The sequence below is a fragment of the Pelodiscus sinensis genome, chromosome 2 (genome assembly GCF_049634645.1).
Source record: "Pelodiscus sinensis isolate JC-2024 chromosome 2, ASM4963464v1, whole genome shotgun sequence".
Classification (NCBI taxonomy): Eukaryota; Metazoa; Chordata; order Testudines; family Trionychidae; genus Pelodiscus; species Pelodiscus sinensis.
This window is the reverse complement of record NC_134712.1, coordinates 181,582,930-181,595,773: the sequence shown is the minus strand read 5'-3', so window position 1 is coordinate 181,595,773 and position 12,844 is coordinate 181,582,930. Positions and strand designations below refer to the sequence as shown.

The 12,844-nt window shown below is 44.0% G+C and overlaps 1 protein-coding gene across 8 annotated transcripts in view; it reads right to left on the bottom strand.

Moving 5' to 3' along the window:
• Nucleotides 1–10,565, bottom strand: part of CAPN7 (calpain 7) — a 50,390-nt gene extending 39,825 nt beyond the window's left edge. The window contains exons 1-5 of one of the 8 annotated variants that reach the window (XM_075921940.1): nucleotides 10,370–10,565; nucleotides 8,085–8,193; nucleotides 5,699–5,856; nucleotides 3,263–3,330; nucleotides 1,827–2,027 (exon numbers count right to left, since the gene is read on the bottom strand). In XM_075921940.1, the coding sequence (XP_075778055.1) occupies nucleotides 1,827–2,027; nucleotides 3,263–3,330; nucleotides 5,699–5,856; nucleotides 8,085–8,193; nucleotides 10,370–10,471 (638 nt within the window). In that variant the 5' untranslated portion in view covers nucleotides 10,472–10,565. Of the gene's footprint in view, nucleotides 1–1,826; nucleotides 2,028–3,262; nucleotides 3,331–5,657; nucleotides 5,857–8,084; nucleotides 8,194–10,369 lie in introns of those variants that run through there. The other 7 variants (XM_075921936.1, XM_075921937.1, XM_075921939.1 and 4 more) reach the window with 7 other exon arrangements.
• Between the last annotated feature and the right edge of the window lie 2,279 nt (nucleotides 10,566–12,844).

Genomic DNA, 12,844 nt, shown 5'->3' with positions numbered 1-12,844 from the left:
TCAGAGGCGCGGGGAACCGCCGCTGCTGCCGCTTCAATCTGGGTGCCTGTGGTCTGCTGGGGACGGTCCCCAGCAGACCACAGGCACCCAGATTGAAGCGGCAGCAGTGGCGGTTCCCCGCGCCTCTGAGGCTTTGCTCTGGCAAAGCCTCAGAAGCGCGGGAACCCGCCCGGTGCCCCTGGTCTGCTGGAGACGGTCTCCAGCAGACCAGGGGCACCAGAGCAGCTTACCAACGGGGCTTTCTCGCCCCGACTTCCGGGGCGAGAAAGCCCCGCTCGTAAGTGCGGATCCGACGTAAGTCGGATCCGCGTAAGTCGGGGACTGCCTGTATCAGTCTCAATTAAAAAAGCAAACTTGTTTTTAAAAGGAAACGTGTTCATACAACTGCATAACTTTTCCTGTGCAAACATTTATGATCCAAAGCTCATTGAAACCAGTGGAAAGAATCTCATTGTTCTCAGTGGATTTTTAGATCAGGGTTTAAGTTTTTAGGATTCAATCCTGCTCAGTGCTAGGCACTGCTAACTTTGACTTAAGTCTTACACTCTAGTATCTTTTTGACAATGAAAGCAGAATACCTGTCTGGACAGCATCCTTTGGAAGGATTTTTCTACATTGCACTGCCCCACAGTTTGGACTTTGGAGATATGAATAGCAGCATCCAAAGTGCTATGCTGTGACTCTCTCATGAGACTGCTGTGGGTGCTAACTAAAAAGTTCCTGGTTCATGTTAATGCAAGCCTCTTCCAACTAGACTACATTAACAAAAGGAGGGTTCTTTTAATTTGCACATACGGCATCCACCCAGAAGAGTTACAGTGCAGAATTGTAGTCTTATTCCAGAAGTCCACACTGTGGGTCACTATAGACAGAACGTAAGATGCATTTGATGGAGTTTTCAATATTTATAATTTGAACTTGGGATATTATCTATTAATTGTTGAACACCAAAGCATGTACAATTTACGTGTCTGATCCTACTCCCATCAATGTCAAACGCAAGGAATGGGCCCCAAGGCTCAATCCTACAAAAGGTTAAACATCCTTAATTCCCACTGAAGTCCATTTTAGTTGAGATAACGAGGATTTTTGCAGCTCACAGGATCAGGCCCATAGATAATACACTCATTCAGGTAAGAAATGTTTGGCATCTATGTTTTATATTGCACTAAAAAAAAAAATCAATAAACTAAGATAATAGAAAGAAATTAGAAGAATTCTCTATAAAATACACCTTACAAAGAATGCTGTCTGAGTCATCTGTGTTCACTTACAAAGATTTATTGGCATGTGAGAGAGCTTCCAGATATAGTAGAACCTCAGAGTTACAATCTGACCAGTCAGCCACTCTTCATTTCAAACTGGAAATAATATAATCAGGCAGCAGCGGTGAATTAAAAAAAAAAAAAAAAAAAAAACCACCACCTTAGTTCCCAACAGTACATACTGTGTAAAATGTCAAGTACTAAAATAAAAAATGCTGCTTTGCCTGTATTTTTTCTGCATAATGATGTTTCAAAGCTGTATTAAGCCAATATTCAGTTGTAAGCTTTTAAAGAACAATAATATTTTGTTCAAAGCTACAAACATTTCAAAATTATGAAAAAGCTCCATTCCCAATGTGTACGTAACTCTGAGGTTCTACTGTACTCTGGTAATTAATGCGTGCTATAGAAATATTTCTCCTACCTCCTTAAAAACCAACAAAATTAAACCAAAACCATCCAGCCCTCATTCCCCTCACAAAACCCAATTTGTCTCAATCCAGTGTTCTGCACTAGATTTACATGGATAATAAACTTAGGGAAAATTGGACCCGATCTTACCTGAGCACTTCAATCTCTTCTGCAGTATATCTCTGACCATGAGATTCACTGGCTTGCACTGCTTTGACTGTCTGTGGTTTATCATTCAAGGAAAAATCAGGACCCAATGGGAAGAACATTCTGACTGGCTGATTTGGTTTAGCTGCAGTTTGTTTGTCTTTCTGAGATGACTTTGACTTAGATTCTTTCAGTGCCTCTGCTCTAAAAAAAAATATTTTAGGATTATTGTATGGTTTAATTTTTAATTGCTTGTTCGTTCTTTTATGTAATTATGATTGTCAAACAAAATCATCTATTTTGCTCTTGCTACAGAATCCACTCCATTTAGAGGAGAAATGCCAGCATCTCCCTCTACTTTCCACTGTTCTAAGGACGGCAAAAAATACTACAAAAGTAATTTGCTTATAAAACAATTGAGGCATAATTAATTTTCAAGTTTCTGTCCCTTTTAAAATTATGCTACTTGGAGGATGTGTGAGAGAATGTATGTTTTGGAAACCACACATTAAAATAAAAATCAAATAAGATGTTCACTATTCACGTGGATATGAAGAGACTTAATTTATCACGTTGAGCTGGACATGCGTGTAGAAGTAATACCCGCAAGAATTCAACACACTATACAACACCATATTTTACACTGATTTACACAACATTATTCTGGATTCATACCTGTATAACAGAGATTGGAATCTAGCCCAGTAAATCAACTAGAGATTGAATAGCTTTACTCCAGCATTCTCTGTTCTGGCATGATTTTAAGTTGGACACGTCTATGATAAGAAGTGGACATCCAGCTAAGTTTCCTGCCATCCCATCAAGTTTGTTTACAGCCCCCAGTCCTGGCTCTCAAGTGTTCTGTGCTGTTATTTAGCTCTCATTTACTCCAAATGTCTTCTAAGAGCCCAGTAAGCAATGGAAATGTTGGTAATGCTGTTTGATAATACTGGCCTCCTGAGGTTCAGCAAATTCTCTGGTTTGGCACTGATCAGTGCTGAGGGTGCCGTACTAGAGAGGTTCAACCTATATACATACTGATATACATACAGATTAAAGGGTTTGATTTTCTCCTGCATCAAAGCTCCACTCTGTGCAAGAGAGAGGTTGAATCCATGCTGGCTTGACCCCAACATCAGAGTAGTCTAAGTGCTGCTCCAGTTTACATTGCTGGAGACCTAACTGACCTAGTATCAGCAGAGAACTGACTTCATGAAACTCCACTCTTGTCCTGTCCTCTACCTACTCCAGCATATCACCAGACCCCTGGAGCAGTAGACATAGGAGCGGCTTCTGTCAGTTTTATGCCAGTGGGGAGCTCTCTTACTTTGTGCTACCTGAGCAACACAAAATGGTCAGAATGGACCAGAGAACTTAACCCAAAGTATGCATTGTAACTTGTTACCAATGGTTTGCGTGAGCATTTTGTAATTACTCACCTATCCAGTGCTTTTCGAGCCAGCTGTCTGAGTTTTGATTGAAGGACTGCATCTGAAGTTTCATTAGCCTTAACAGAAAAAAAAAATAGCCAGTATCGTAAACCTTATCTGTCAACGTAATTCAAAATGTACAAGTCACACTTCCAAATATCCACTATTTATTATTCCCCTACACACTTTAACCTCAGAATTCCTCCAAATTTGTCTTTTTGGAAACTAGTCAATACTTCCTACATGGAGATTTAAAAAAAATGCAAAACTTCACATACAAAGATAAATAAACCTGCTTCCTCATTATAGTGGGTATGCAGAGTGTGTTAGATTGCAAGGTACTGTTTTAAATTTTTCAGCACAGGAAGCACTGAATTCACACCGAATGCTGAAGAGAAATAAGTTAAAATCTACAGAGGGAAAACACAGTTAAAAATATCACATTAAAACATTAATTTGAGCATATCCCTTCAAGTTTTCCTACTGAATTTTTGACACTCTCCCTCCCCAAATCAGAGAAACATACGACAAAAATTAAAGAAAGCAGAAGACTTTCTTCCATTTTTTAAAAACTCTTCGTTTCCATTTTTCCCAGCTGGAAGGGGCTTGGAATAGACCTAGTGAAGGTTGTGGGTGGGGTAGAGAGCAAGGTAGAAGAGACCCTGGGAGAAGCAAGGAATGGAATTATCAGGCTGGAACAGATGATGGTTTCCTGCACATGGCCGGGTAGAGGAACAGGTTGGTTTCTCCACCTGGACATGGTAGGCAATAAGTTCTACAGCTAAGGAACTAGACAGAACCACTGCAGCTAAGAGAGTGAAGGGATGGCTTATATGGACTGTGTTACAGAGGGAGAAAGGAACCTTTTTGCACTGTCTGTAATGCCAAAAGCATAAAACCATCACCTTGCTAAAGCAACAGACTGCCCAAGGTGAAGGGAAACTTGGGCACCAGTTGCATCTAATGAGACACCCACATGAGAAGAATGGTTAAAAATGATATTAACTGTACGCACAATATTTAACCTCAAGATATATAGCACAGCATGGTAACAAGAGAGAGCAGGATCCAGCAAAGAAAAAGAGATATACAGTAAAACCTGTGTTTTCTGGCACACCCGGAATTTAGGGGGGGTATCGGTAACCTAAAAATTCTGGTTATCTGAGGCGGGGATGGGAGCCGTGCAGGATGAGGCCTGTTTTGGGGTGGGGGGGTGGGGGAGAGAAACGTGTAAGCCGGGGAAGCAGGAGGCAGAGATGGAGGGGGAGGCATGCTGGCAGGAGCCACAATGCTTGCTGCTTCCTTCCGGCTGCCGTTCGCCCCTCCCCTAGGAGTGTGCTGCACGCTCGTCTGAGGAGCGGCCTGGCACTTAAAGGGACACTTTCCTTTTTTTTTTTTTTTTTTGCTCTTCCCAGTGTCAGAAATTTGCCAGTTTCTACTGTTTTTCAGATGCTTAAGTTTTGGAGAGCACAGGTTTTACTGTCTGATGAATACCCACGGAAGCAGAAAGAGCTCAGGGACAACAAATCAAAGGGGAAAACAATTAGACTTTGATTCGACCCTGATCCTGCAAACCCAAACGCAAGTGTTAAACTTCACAGCTTATGCAGTCCCTTTAACTTCAGTGGAACTGTTTAGCTAAGTGAGAGTCAGGCCCATGCATAAGCATTTGCAAGATTCAGACCAAATGTTTTAAAATATTATGTAAATATTATCTTGAGAATTAATATTGTTACCCTCCCAATATATCACATTACAAAGAATGGGCAGAAGAAGAAGATAATCCGACTTGGTGGAGTTACATCATGATGGTGAGCTCTTCCTCAAATGAGTTAGTTTTGGCTACTGGACTTAGTATGAAAAAAGCAGTACCTGTACAGTAATATTATTTAGTAACACTTACATATTAAAAGTAATTAAGAAATTATTTTTTCTATTTTAATTGGGATTAATTTGTACAGTTTTAATGTCATAAAGGATTAGTAAAAATATGTAAGAATACTTAAGTGTTACTTAAAAATGGCCTTTACTGCATTGGATAGAGGTTTTTTTTAACTATTAGTTTGGACCATCTTCTTGGGAGAAGAATTAAGCTCTAAACTCTTGCAGCTTTCTATTGGCCTCAGGTTATAGATTTCGAAAGAACATTCCAGTAAACTTACACACTTTGTATACACAACATTTTTAAAAGAAAGCCACATTTCAATTTTACACTGTTGAAGAACAGTGTAGGATCAAGTGATTGTAGCCAATGCAGGCAAAGTATTTTTCAATGAGATGTAGAGAACAGAAGGCAAATAAAACACCAAAAATAAAAATAAATAAAAAAATAAAAATACAGGTACTACATTTTTAAGCCAGCCTTTAAAGATCAGTTGCCTGTGCAAATGGAAGAATTTCTTACCAAAACATAATTCCACCAAGTTAACTTGTAGCATAACATACTGTTTTCAAACAGAGATCCACTGCTTCTGTGTACAGTTCTATAGCTTCTTCTGCATTGCCTTTATCATCTTCATCAAAAGCCTGTGTAACCAGGAAATGGGCACGCTCCAGGTCCAATTGCTGTTTTGACTTCAAAGGATCAGTGTTCTGAGACTGAACTACAGTTAAAAAAAATACAGTAATTTCACTAGCTGTGGTGGTAATTTGGGTTGAAAAATCTTTACAAAGTGAACCTCCTAAATCTGGGACTCTCTGGTTCAGCAACATCTTGAGTCCAATAGCAGGGAGACCCAGTCTGGGCAGACAGCAGCAGGGCCACCGGCGAGCCCCATCCTCACGAAGCCCTGGCCAGGTGGGGCAGCAATGGGACCACTGGTAAGCCCCATCTGGGTGGGGGACAAACGGGACTGGTGGTAACTGGCAAGCCCCATCCCTAGGGAGCCCTGGCTGGGTGGGAGACAAAAAGGGCAGGAGCTCAGTGGGTTTAGTGCAGAGCCAGTTGCAGGGAGGGGCAATGTGCTCAGAAGCCGAGGGTAGGGGGCCTTCCCTGACCCAGAAAATTGCCTCATTTATGACTAGTCAGGAGCCAGACCAGGGAGGTCTCATGGGCAAGCAAGAACACAATGGTCACATAGCTTATGTCTGCTCAAGGTCCAGAAACCACTATAAACAACCTGACAGATTTTAAGCTAAAAGACATAATACAGGCAGTCCCCGGGGTTACATACAAGATAGGGACTGTAGGTTTGTTCTTAAGTTGAATCTGTATGTAAGTCGGAACTGGCGTCCAGATTCAGCCGCTGCTGAAACTGACCGCCAGTTCTGACTTACATACAGATTCAACTTAAGAACCCCAAGCATCCCCAAGTCAGCTGCTGCTGAAACTGATCAGCGGCTGATTCCAGGAAGCCCGGGGCAGAGCAACTCTGCCTCGGGCTTCCTGTAGTCAGCGCTGGTCAGTTTCAGCAGCAGCTGACTTGGGGACGCCTGGGGCAGAGCAGCTGGGGTGCTGCCGGGTTGGTCCAGTAGTGCCCAGAGCGGCGCTGTGGGACCAACCGGCAGCGCCCCAGCTGCTCTGCCCCAGGGTCCACAACAAAAGCCTGGTCTGCTGGGGACCGTCTCCAGCAGACCAGGGGCACCGGGAGCAAAGCCTCAGAGGCGCGGCACCCCACCGCTGCTGCGGCTTTGCTCCCGGTGCCCCTGGTCTGCTGGGGACCGTCCCCAGCAGACCAGGGACACCGGGAGCAAAGCCGCAGCCGCGGCAGGGTCCTGCGCCTCTGAGGCTTTGCCAGAGCAAAGCCTCAGAGGCGTGAGACCCCTCCGCCTCCCTGGCTTTGCTCCCTGGACAGTCCCCAGCAGGCATGGGGCACCCGGAGCAGCTTTTCTCGCCCCCGGAGGTCGAGGTGGCGGGACCGCTGCGCTCTGGGCAGTCCCGCTGCCTGCGAGCTCCGGGGCGAGAAAGCCCCATTCGTAAGTGCGGATCCGACATAAGTCGGATCCGCGTAACTGGAGGACTGCCTGTACATGAAAGGAACAACATAGGAACTTGAGACATGTTACCTCAGGATACTGTAAATTTGAAATAAAATATGAATATAGTTAACTTGAATATTATATTTGGATAAAGTGTTTTCTATAAAATATGGTGGGAGCCTGTACTTCTTGTGGAATAAACTCCTATTGAGATAAATGAACCTCATAAGACTCAGTGGAAGTTGTGTGGCATAGTCCCACACATCAATTGTACAATGAAATCGCAGATAGACCCCAGTGGCCCCTGGGTATGCCGTGGTGGCCCTTGGAGGTGGGGGTACATGGCGCTATAGACTGACCCTTTGTTGGCATCACTCCCTCAGCTTCCATTGGCCATAGTTCCCTGTGCTGTCCAATAGGAGCTATGGATGCAGTGCTGGCAGGCAGGAGCAGCAGGCCCAAAGCCCTTCCTCCGCTCCTCCCATGGAAGCGGTGTGAAGCAGGAACAGATAGGGACTTGAGAACCTGCCTTGATGGTAGCCCGACTATACCACCAGAGATTGCAATCTAGCAGGAAAGTCCCAGGATCAACCAGGATCAATTGCAATGGACCAGGTGGTGACCACTGATCTTGTTTTGCACTACGGAAAAACAATTTTCACATTTACCATGAGAAAAGTGCTCCACTTCCTTGTGCAAGAAAATTTAGAAGTCTACCTGTGTTAATATGAAATAAGTCCCCCCCCCCTTCCCAAAAAAGCGTTATTTGTGATATCTTAGCACTCAGCTTACTCGTGTGTTGAGGATTCTGGATATCAGGTGACCTATAATAATTCAATTATATGGTTGACAGGACAATACCTTGTCATACTCAATGGATCTAAGATATATCATTAGAAAGTTCTTCACCAACCTGCTGAATACAGAGCTTGAACTCTCTCCAAGTATTCATTTATCTTCTCTTGAATATTTTCCAAGTTTGAGCCTGCCATTTCAGCATAAATCAAAGCTTGCGCAGCTTCCTAGGGGAAAGTCAACATGTAATAAACATGCCTGATTCATGAAGAAATCCTTCCTGCAATACTGGGTTCTAAGCTTGCAATGAGCTCTATGCATATGAGCCCCTGTGCCCTCAATGACTTCAAGGAGGATCTGCCTGCACAAAACATGTCTGAATCACAACCAAGGCCTCTGTTTCTTTTCCTTCCACTAAATATTTTAGCACGAGGTAACCTGCAAATTCAGAATGAACTTCTTGAGATTTAATATAGCCATATCCTAGGCCCTTGTATACTGGATTGAAGCATTAGCTTAACCAAATAGATTTTTTTTTAAATCAACCTAACTGAACTATCACAAACACATCCACACTTAAATCAATGAAAACTTTAGCCCAAGTCATTAAAGCCCTGGTCCTTAAAGATATTATGTGCCACTGAAGCCAAGTCTCCCACCACCTAAAAAAAAAGAAAAAAAAAAGACGCCTATCCATTCAATACTCAATTATCTGTATTATTTAATGATGCTTAGTTATCTTTATATAAGTGGAGACTCAGGGGAAAAGAATAATGTACTAGAACAGAACTAAACTAGAACTTGCCACTTCAGCATAATCCAAATAATTCAGAGGAAGTGATGCCTAGCAGCTGTGGCTGAAGACTAGAGTCCAGGATTTTATTCTTAGAGCCATCAATGTGGTGTGAGACCGTAGGTAGATCATGTAAGCAGTCCATGCTAACCTCACACAAATGTACATACACTTGGCATTAAAACAGAGACTGCATAGTGCAATCAACTTTGTAAAATGCTGCTAGATGAAAGGCTCTATAAGTGCCAAGAATCATTATATGGGAACATACAAATAGTATATCATTTGAAATCATTCCCTTTCATGACCTTGAATTGGGGCTTCACTAGTTTGGTGGTTACTGTTTTATCATAAACAATATAGCTAAGACTGATTGCTGCTGTGTACTTAATAGCCTAAATCTGTTCACTTTCAGTTTTCTAGCATACTCTGGTCTCAGATCTCTTATGCTATAAACAGATACATATTCCCGCTTCAGTACAGCACAGACCCAAAGGAAAAATGAGTTAGGGAGAGGAGAGCAGTGAAATGGTACCAGAAAAAGGAAAGAAAAATATTGCATTTCTCTCCCTGTTACAACGAGATCACATTAAGATTCCTGACGTGCAATAGTAAGGTAAAGTTTCTGTGGGCTGGAACTCCCTCGACTCCCCATTTATAAGTAGCTTCCTGATGACAAGTCAACCAGTTTCAAAATACACAGGCAGATTATTAGTAGCTACAGTCTAAAAATAACCAGGGAAACCATATTTCTGAACTTGTACTTACAGATACAAGTTAGCCAGATGTATCACCCTTAGGCTAAGCACGGGGACCTTTTTTGGGTCAGTGGCTACTGACCCACAGAAAAAAATGAGTCGAAGGTTAAAAAAAAGAGACAAGCCCTTATTGATATGGTCCCCCTGCTAAGAAGCAGAAAGACATTCCAAGCCTCAAGGGCCAAATCCAGCCCCCTCCCCCCCCCCCCAGGCCTCAGACAAATGTCTCCAAGTAATCATAGAATAATAGGACTGGAAGGGACTTCGAGAGGTCATCGAGTCCAGCCCCCCGCCCTCAAGGCAGGACCAAGCTCCGTCTACACCATCCCTGACAGATGTCTATCTAACCTGTTCTTAAATATCTCCAGAGAGGTCTGCACCTCAAACCGCAGGTTAGAAAAACGGGTGGGGATGAAATAAAGACACTCCCCCTCTCTAAGCAGATCAGAAGATGTTCAACACTCACTGCTCCATTGGATGGGGGACAGGAGTGGAAACCAACAGCCATGGGATCCGGATAACTCAGCTTCCCTAAGGTGCCATTTTACACCTCACCCCCTGCATTCAGGCAGAAGCCCCCGCGAAGCAGCCGCCTAAGCCCCTTCCATGCCCGCCTGGCAGCCCAGGTGATTTTCCAAAAATCCCCAACGCCCGCTGCCAGGGGCAGCCCGCGGGCTGGGGGAGGCGCCTCCCAGAGTGAGCGGGACCCCGATGGGCGCAGCCTGTGCGGGGTCGGGGGGCACCCATGCCACAGACGGGCGCACCGGGGGAGGGAGCTCCCGGCTTGGGAGGCGTTGGGGGTCCTGCTGCCACGCCGGGGGGGGGGGCGGCGGCGCGAGGGGGCTCCGGTACCTTGTAATACAACGTCGCCTCCTGGTAGCGGCCGCCCTGGTCTCGCTGCACCGCCAGCTGCGCGAACTTCACCGCGTCCAGCTCCAGCGCCGCCAAGTCCATGGCCGGACCCGCGTTCGCGCCCGTCTTCCGCTTCCGCCCTGCGCCGCGCCCGCCGGCCTGGCGCGGAACCCCTCGCGCACGCGCACTCGAGGCGGTTTCGGTTTCTCCGGGAAGAGGGCTGGGCTGCGCGTGCCCGGGGACGGAGGCCGGGGAGGTGCCTGGTCTCTCCGCGGGCGGCCCCGCCCAGACAGAGCCGGTCTGGTGCGCGTGCGGCGGGCGTAGGCTGCGTTCCACCCCGTGTGACATGCGCGGCGGGTGCTCTGCTGCTGAGCCGCTGGCTGCTAGCCCGCGCGGGGTGGCCCCGGGCCCCTACCTGCTGTGGGGCCCCTGTATTCGAAGCTTGTGTCCAAGTCAGGGCTGCCAACATTTATTTTGCGGGGTACAAAGTGAAGAGTTGAAATATTCGTCAGCAAATTACACATCAGGGCTCATATACTCATTCTGCGGAATCCTTATAAATGATCTAAATGGGAGAAGTTTGGTCAGATTTTTTTTATCCAGGCCTAGAGTCCCTCTGCTTGGCTGTTTATATGTGACACTTCCTAGGGCTCAACACTAAGGGTACATCTACACTGCAATAATACTCTGGTATCCCAAAATGTCGTTGCAGTGTAGATGTACCCTTAGTGTTGAGACCTAGGAAGTGTTACATACAAACAGCCAAGCAGAGGGACTCTGGGCCTGGATAAAAAAATCTGACCAAAATTCTCACATTTTTATCATTTATAAGGATTCCACAGAATGAGTATATGAGCCCTGATGTGTAATTTGCTGAAGAATATTTCAACTCTTAACTTTGTACACCGCACCTAGACAGTCATGATTGTGATCGCATGAAAATATGTAGATGCATGTAATTCCCAAAATAATGTCTTCCACTTAGAGTTTGTCTTGTCCAGTGATCAATGTTCCCTCTAATTTTTTCCATCCATGTATGGAATACATTTTATATGCATGGAAGCATGTGTGGATGTGCACCACCAGTAGAAATATTCTGCCTGTTTTGGTGCTCTGATAATTAGCTGGGTGGCATTTGAATCTCTCCTGGGTAGCTACCCAAGTGCTCAGGGAACACGGCCAGTAACCAAATATGTTATCCAGCTGACCACCTAGAACGTTGCTGTGAACAAAGCACACAGTTGTCAGCATTGTCTGATTAATACAAAGTTTATAATTTTAGGCAACTTAAGGTCCTTCCTTTGACTTTTTCTTCTTTGATCATACTTCGTATGAGTTTCCCTACTTATTAAATGTTAGTTTTCTTCAGCTAGTAATTGAATTATCCAGTAATAGCAGTTTAATGTGATCAAAAGTTATCAAAATAATTGATGAGGGCAGCACTATTTTTGGTGCATGTTTTTTAATTTCTGGAAATGTTAATAAAATGCAGGTTCAACTGAACCCCTAATCTTGTTAAATAGGAAATAATTACTGCAAAGGAGAAAACTTCTTACAGGATAATGCAATTTATAAGTAACTGCTCCAAAATGATTTATACTGGCAGGTGGCTAAGAAGAAAAATAGTAATAGTTAAGAGTATACACTACAACTCATTTGACCATATGGAAACTCAAGATTCCAGCTCCAGATTTCAGAAATGGTAACTCACTTATGGCACGGAGTTCAAAGCCAATTAGGCCAGACACATCTATACAAGAGCAACAAGTTATTCAAAACACATGCTAGACCCATCAATAATTTTTTTTCCCCAAATAATTTTGAAACAGTGCATAAATAGGTTTGAAAGATACTACTCACAAAAAACCTGGAGAGTTTATCAAGAGTTTAAATAGAAACATGCTGTTCTCACAAGGTCTACACGTGCAGGTGGTCATTTGGATGTTTCAAATAATTAATCTGATTGCATGAAAATTATAAAGGTAGTATAGCCAGTGCTTTTTTTGTAAGAAAAAAGGTGCCGGTACTCCAGGTTCAAACTTGTTGAGCAAAAAAAGGAAAGCTTGTTGAGCAAAAAAACACACTGGGGGCCAAAATGCAATCACGCCCCTTTAAGAGCCAAAACACCTTGCGTCCTGAGCAGGTTTCCATCAGGAGACGAGCGGTGGCAGGAAAACAGGTGCTGGTACGTCCGGGGGGAAATGCTATTCCTGTGTGCTGGGAAAATAGGTGACGGTACGCCGTTCCAGGCTGTACCGTCACAAAAAAAGCACTGAGTATAGCATATAACCATATAAAGTATATAGTAGTAGTATAGTATTTAACTTGCTTATAAAAAGGGTTCCAATTCAGTGATGATCCAGACACATTCATATGTCTATTAATTACTTTGAGGGAATTCTGTGCCAAAAATATAAACATTTTGTGCATGGTATTTTAAAATTCTGCAAATTTTGTCAGTAAGTGCTTGGCAGT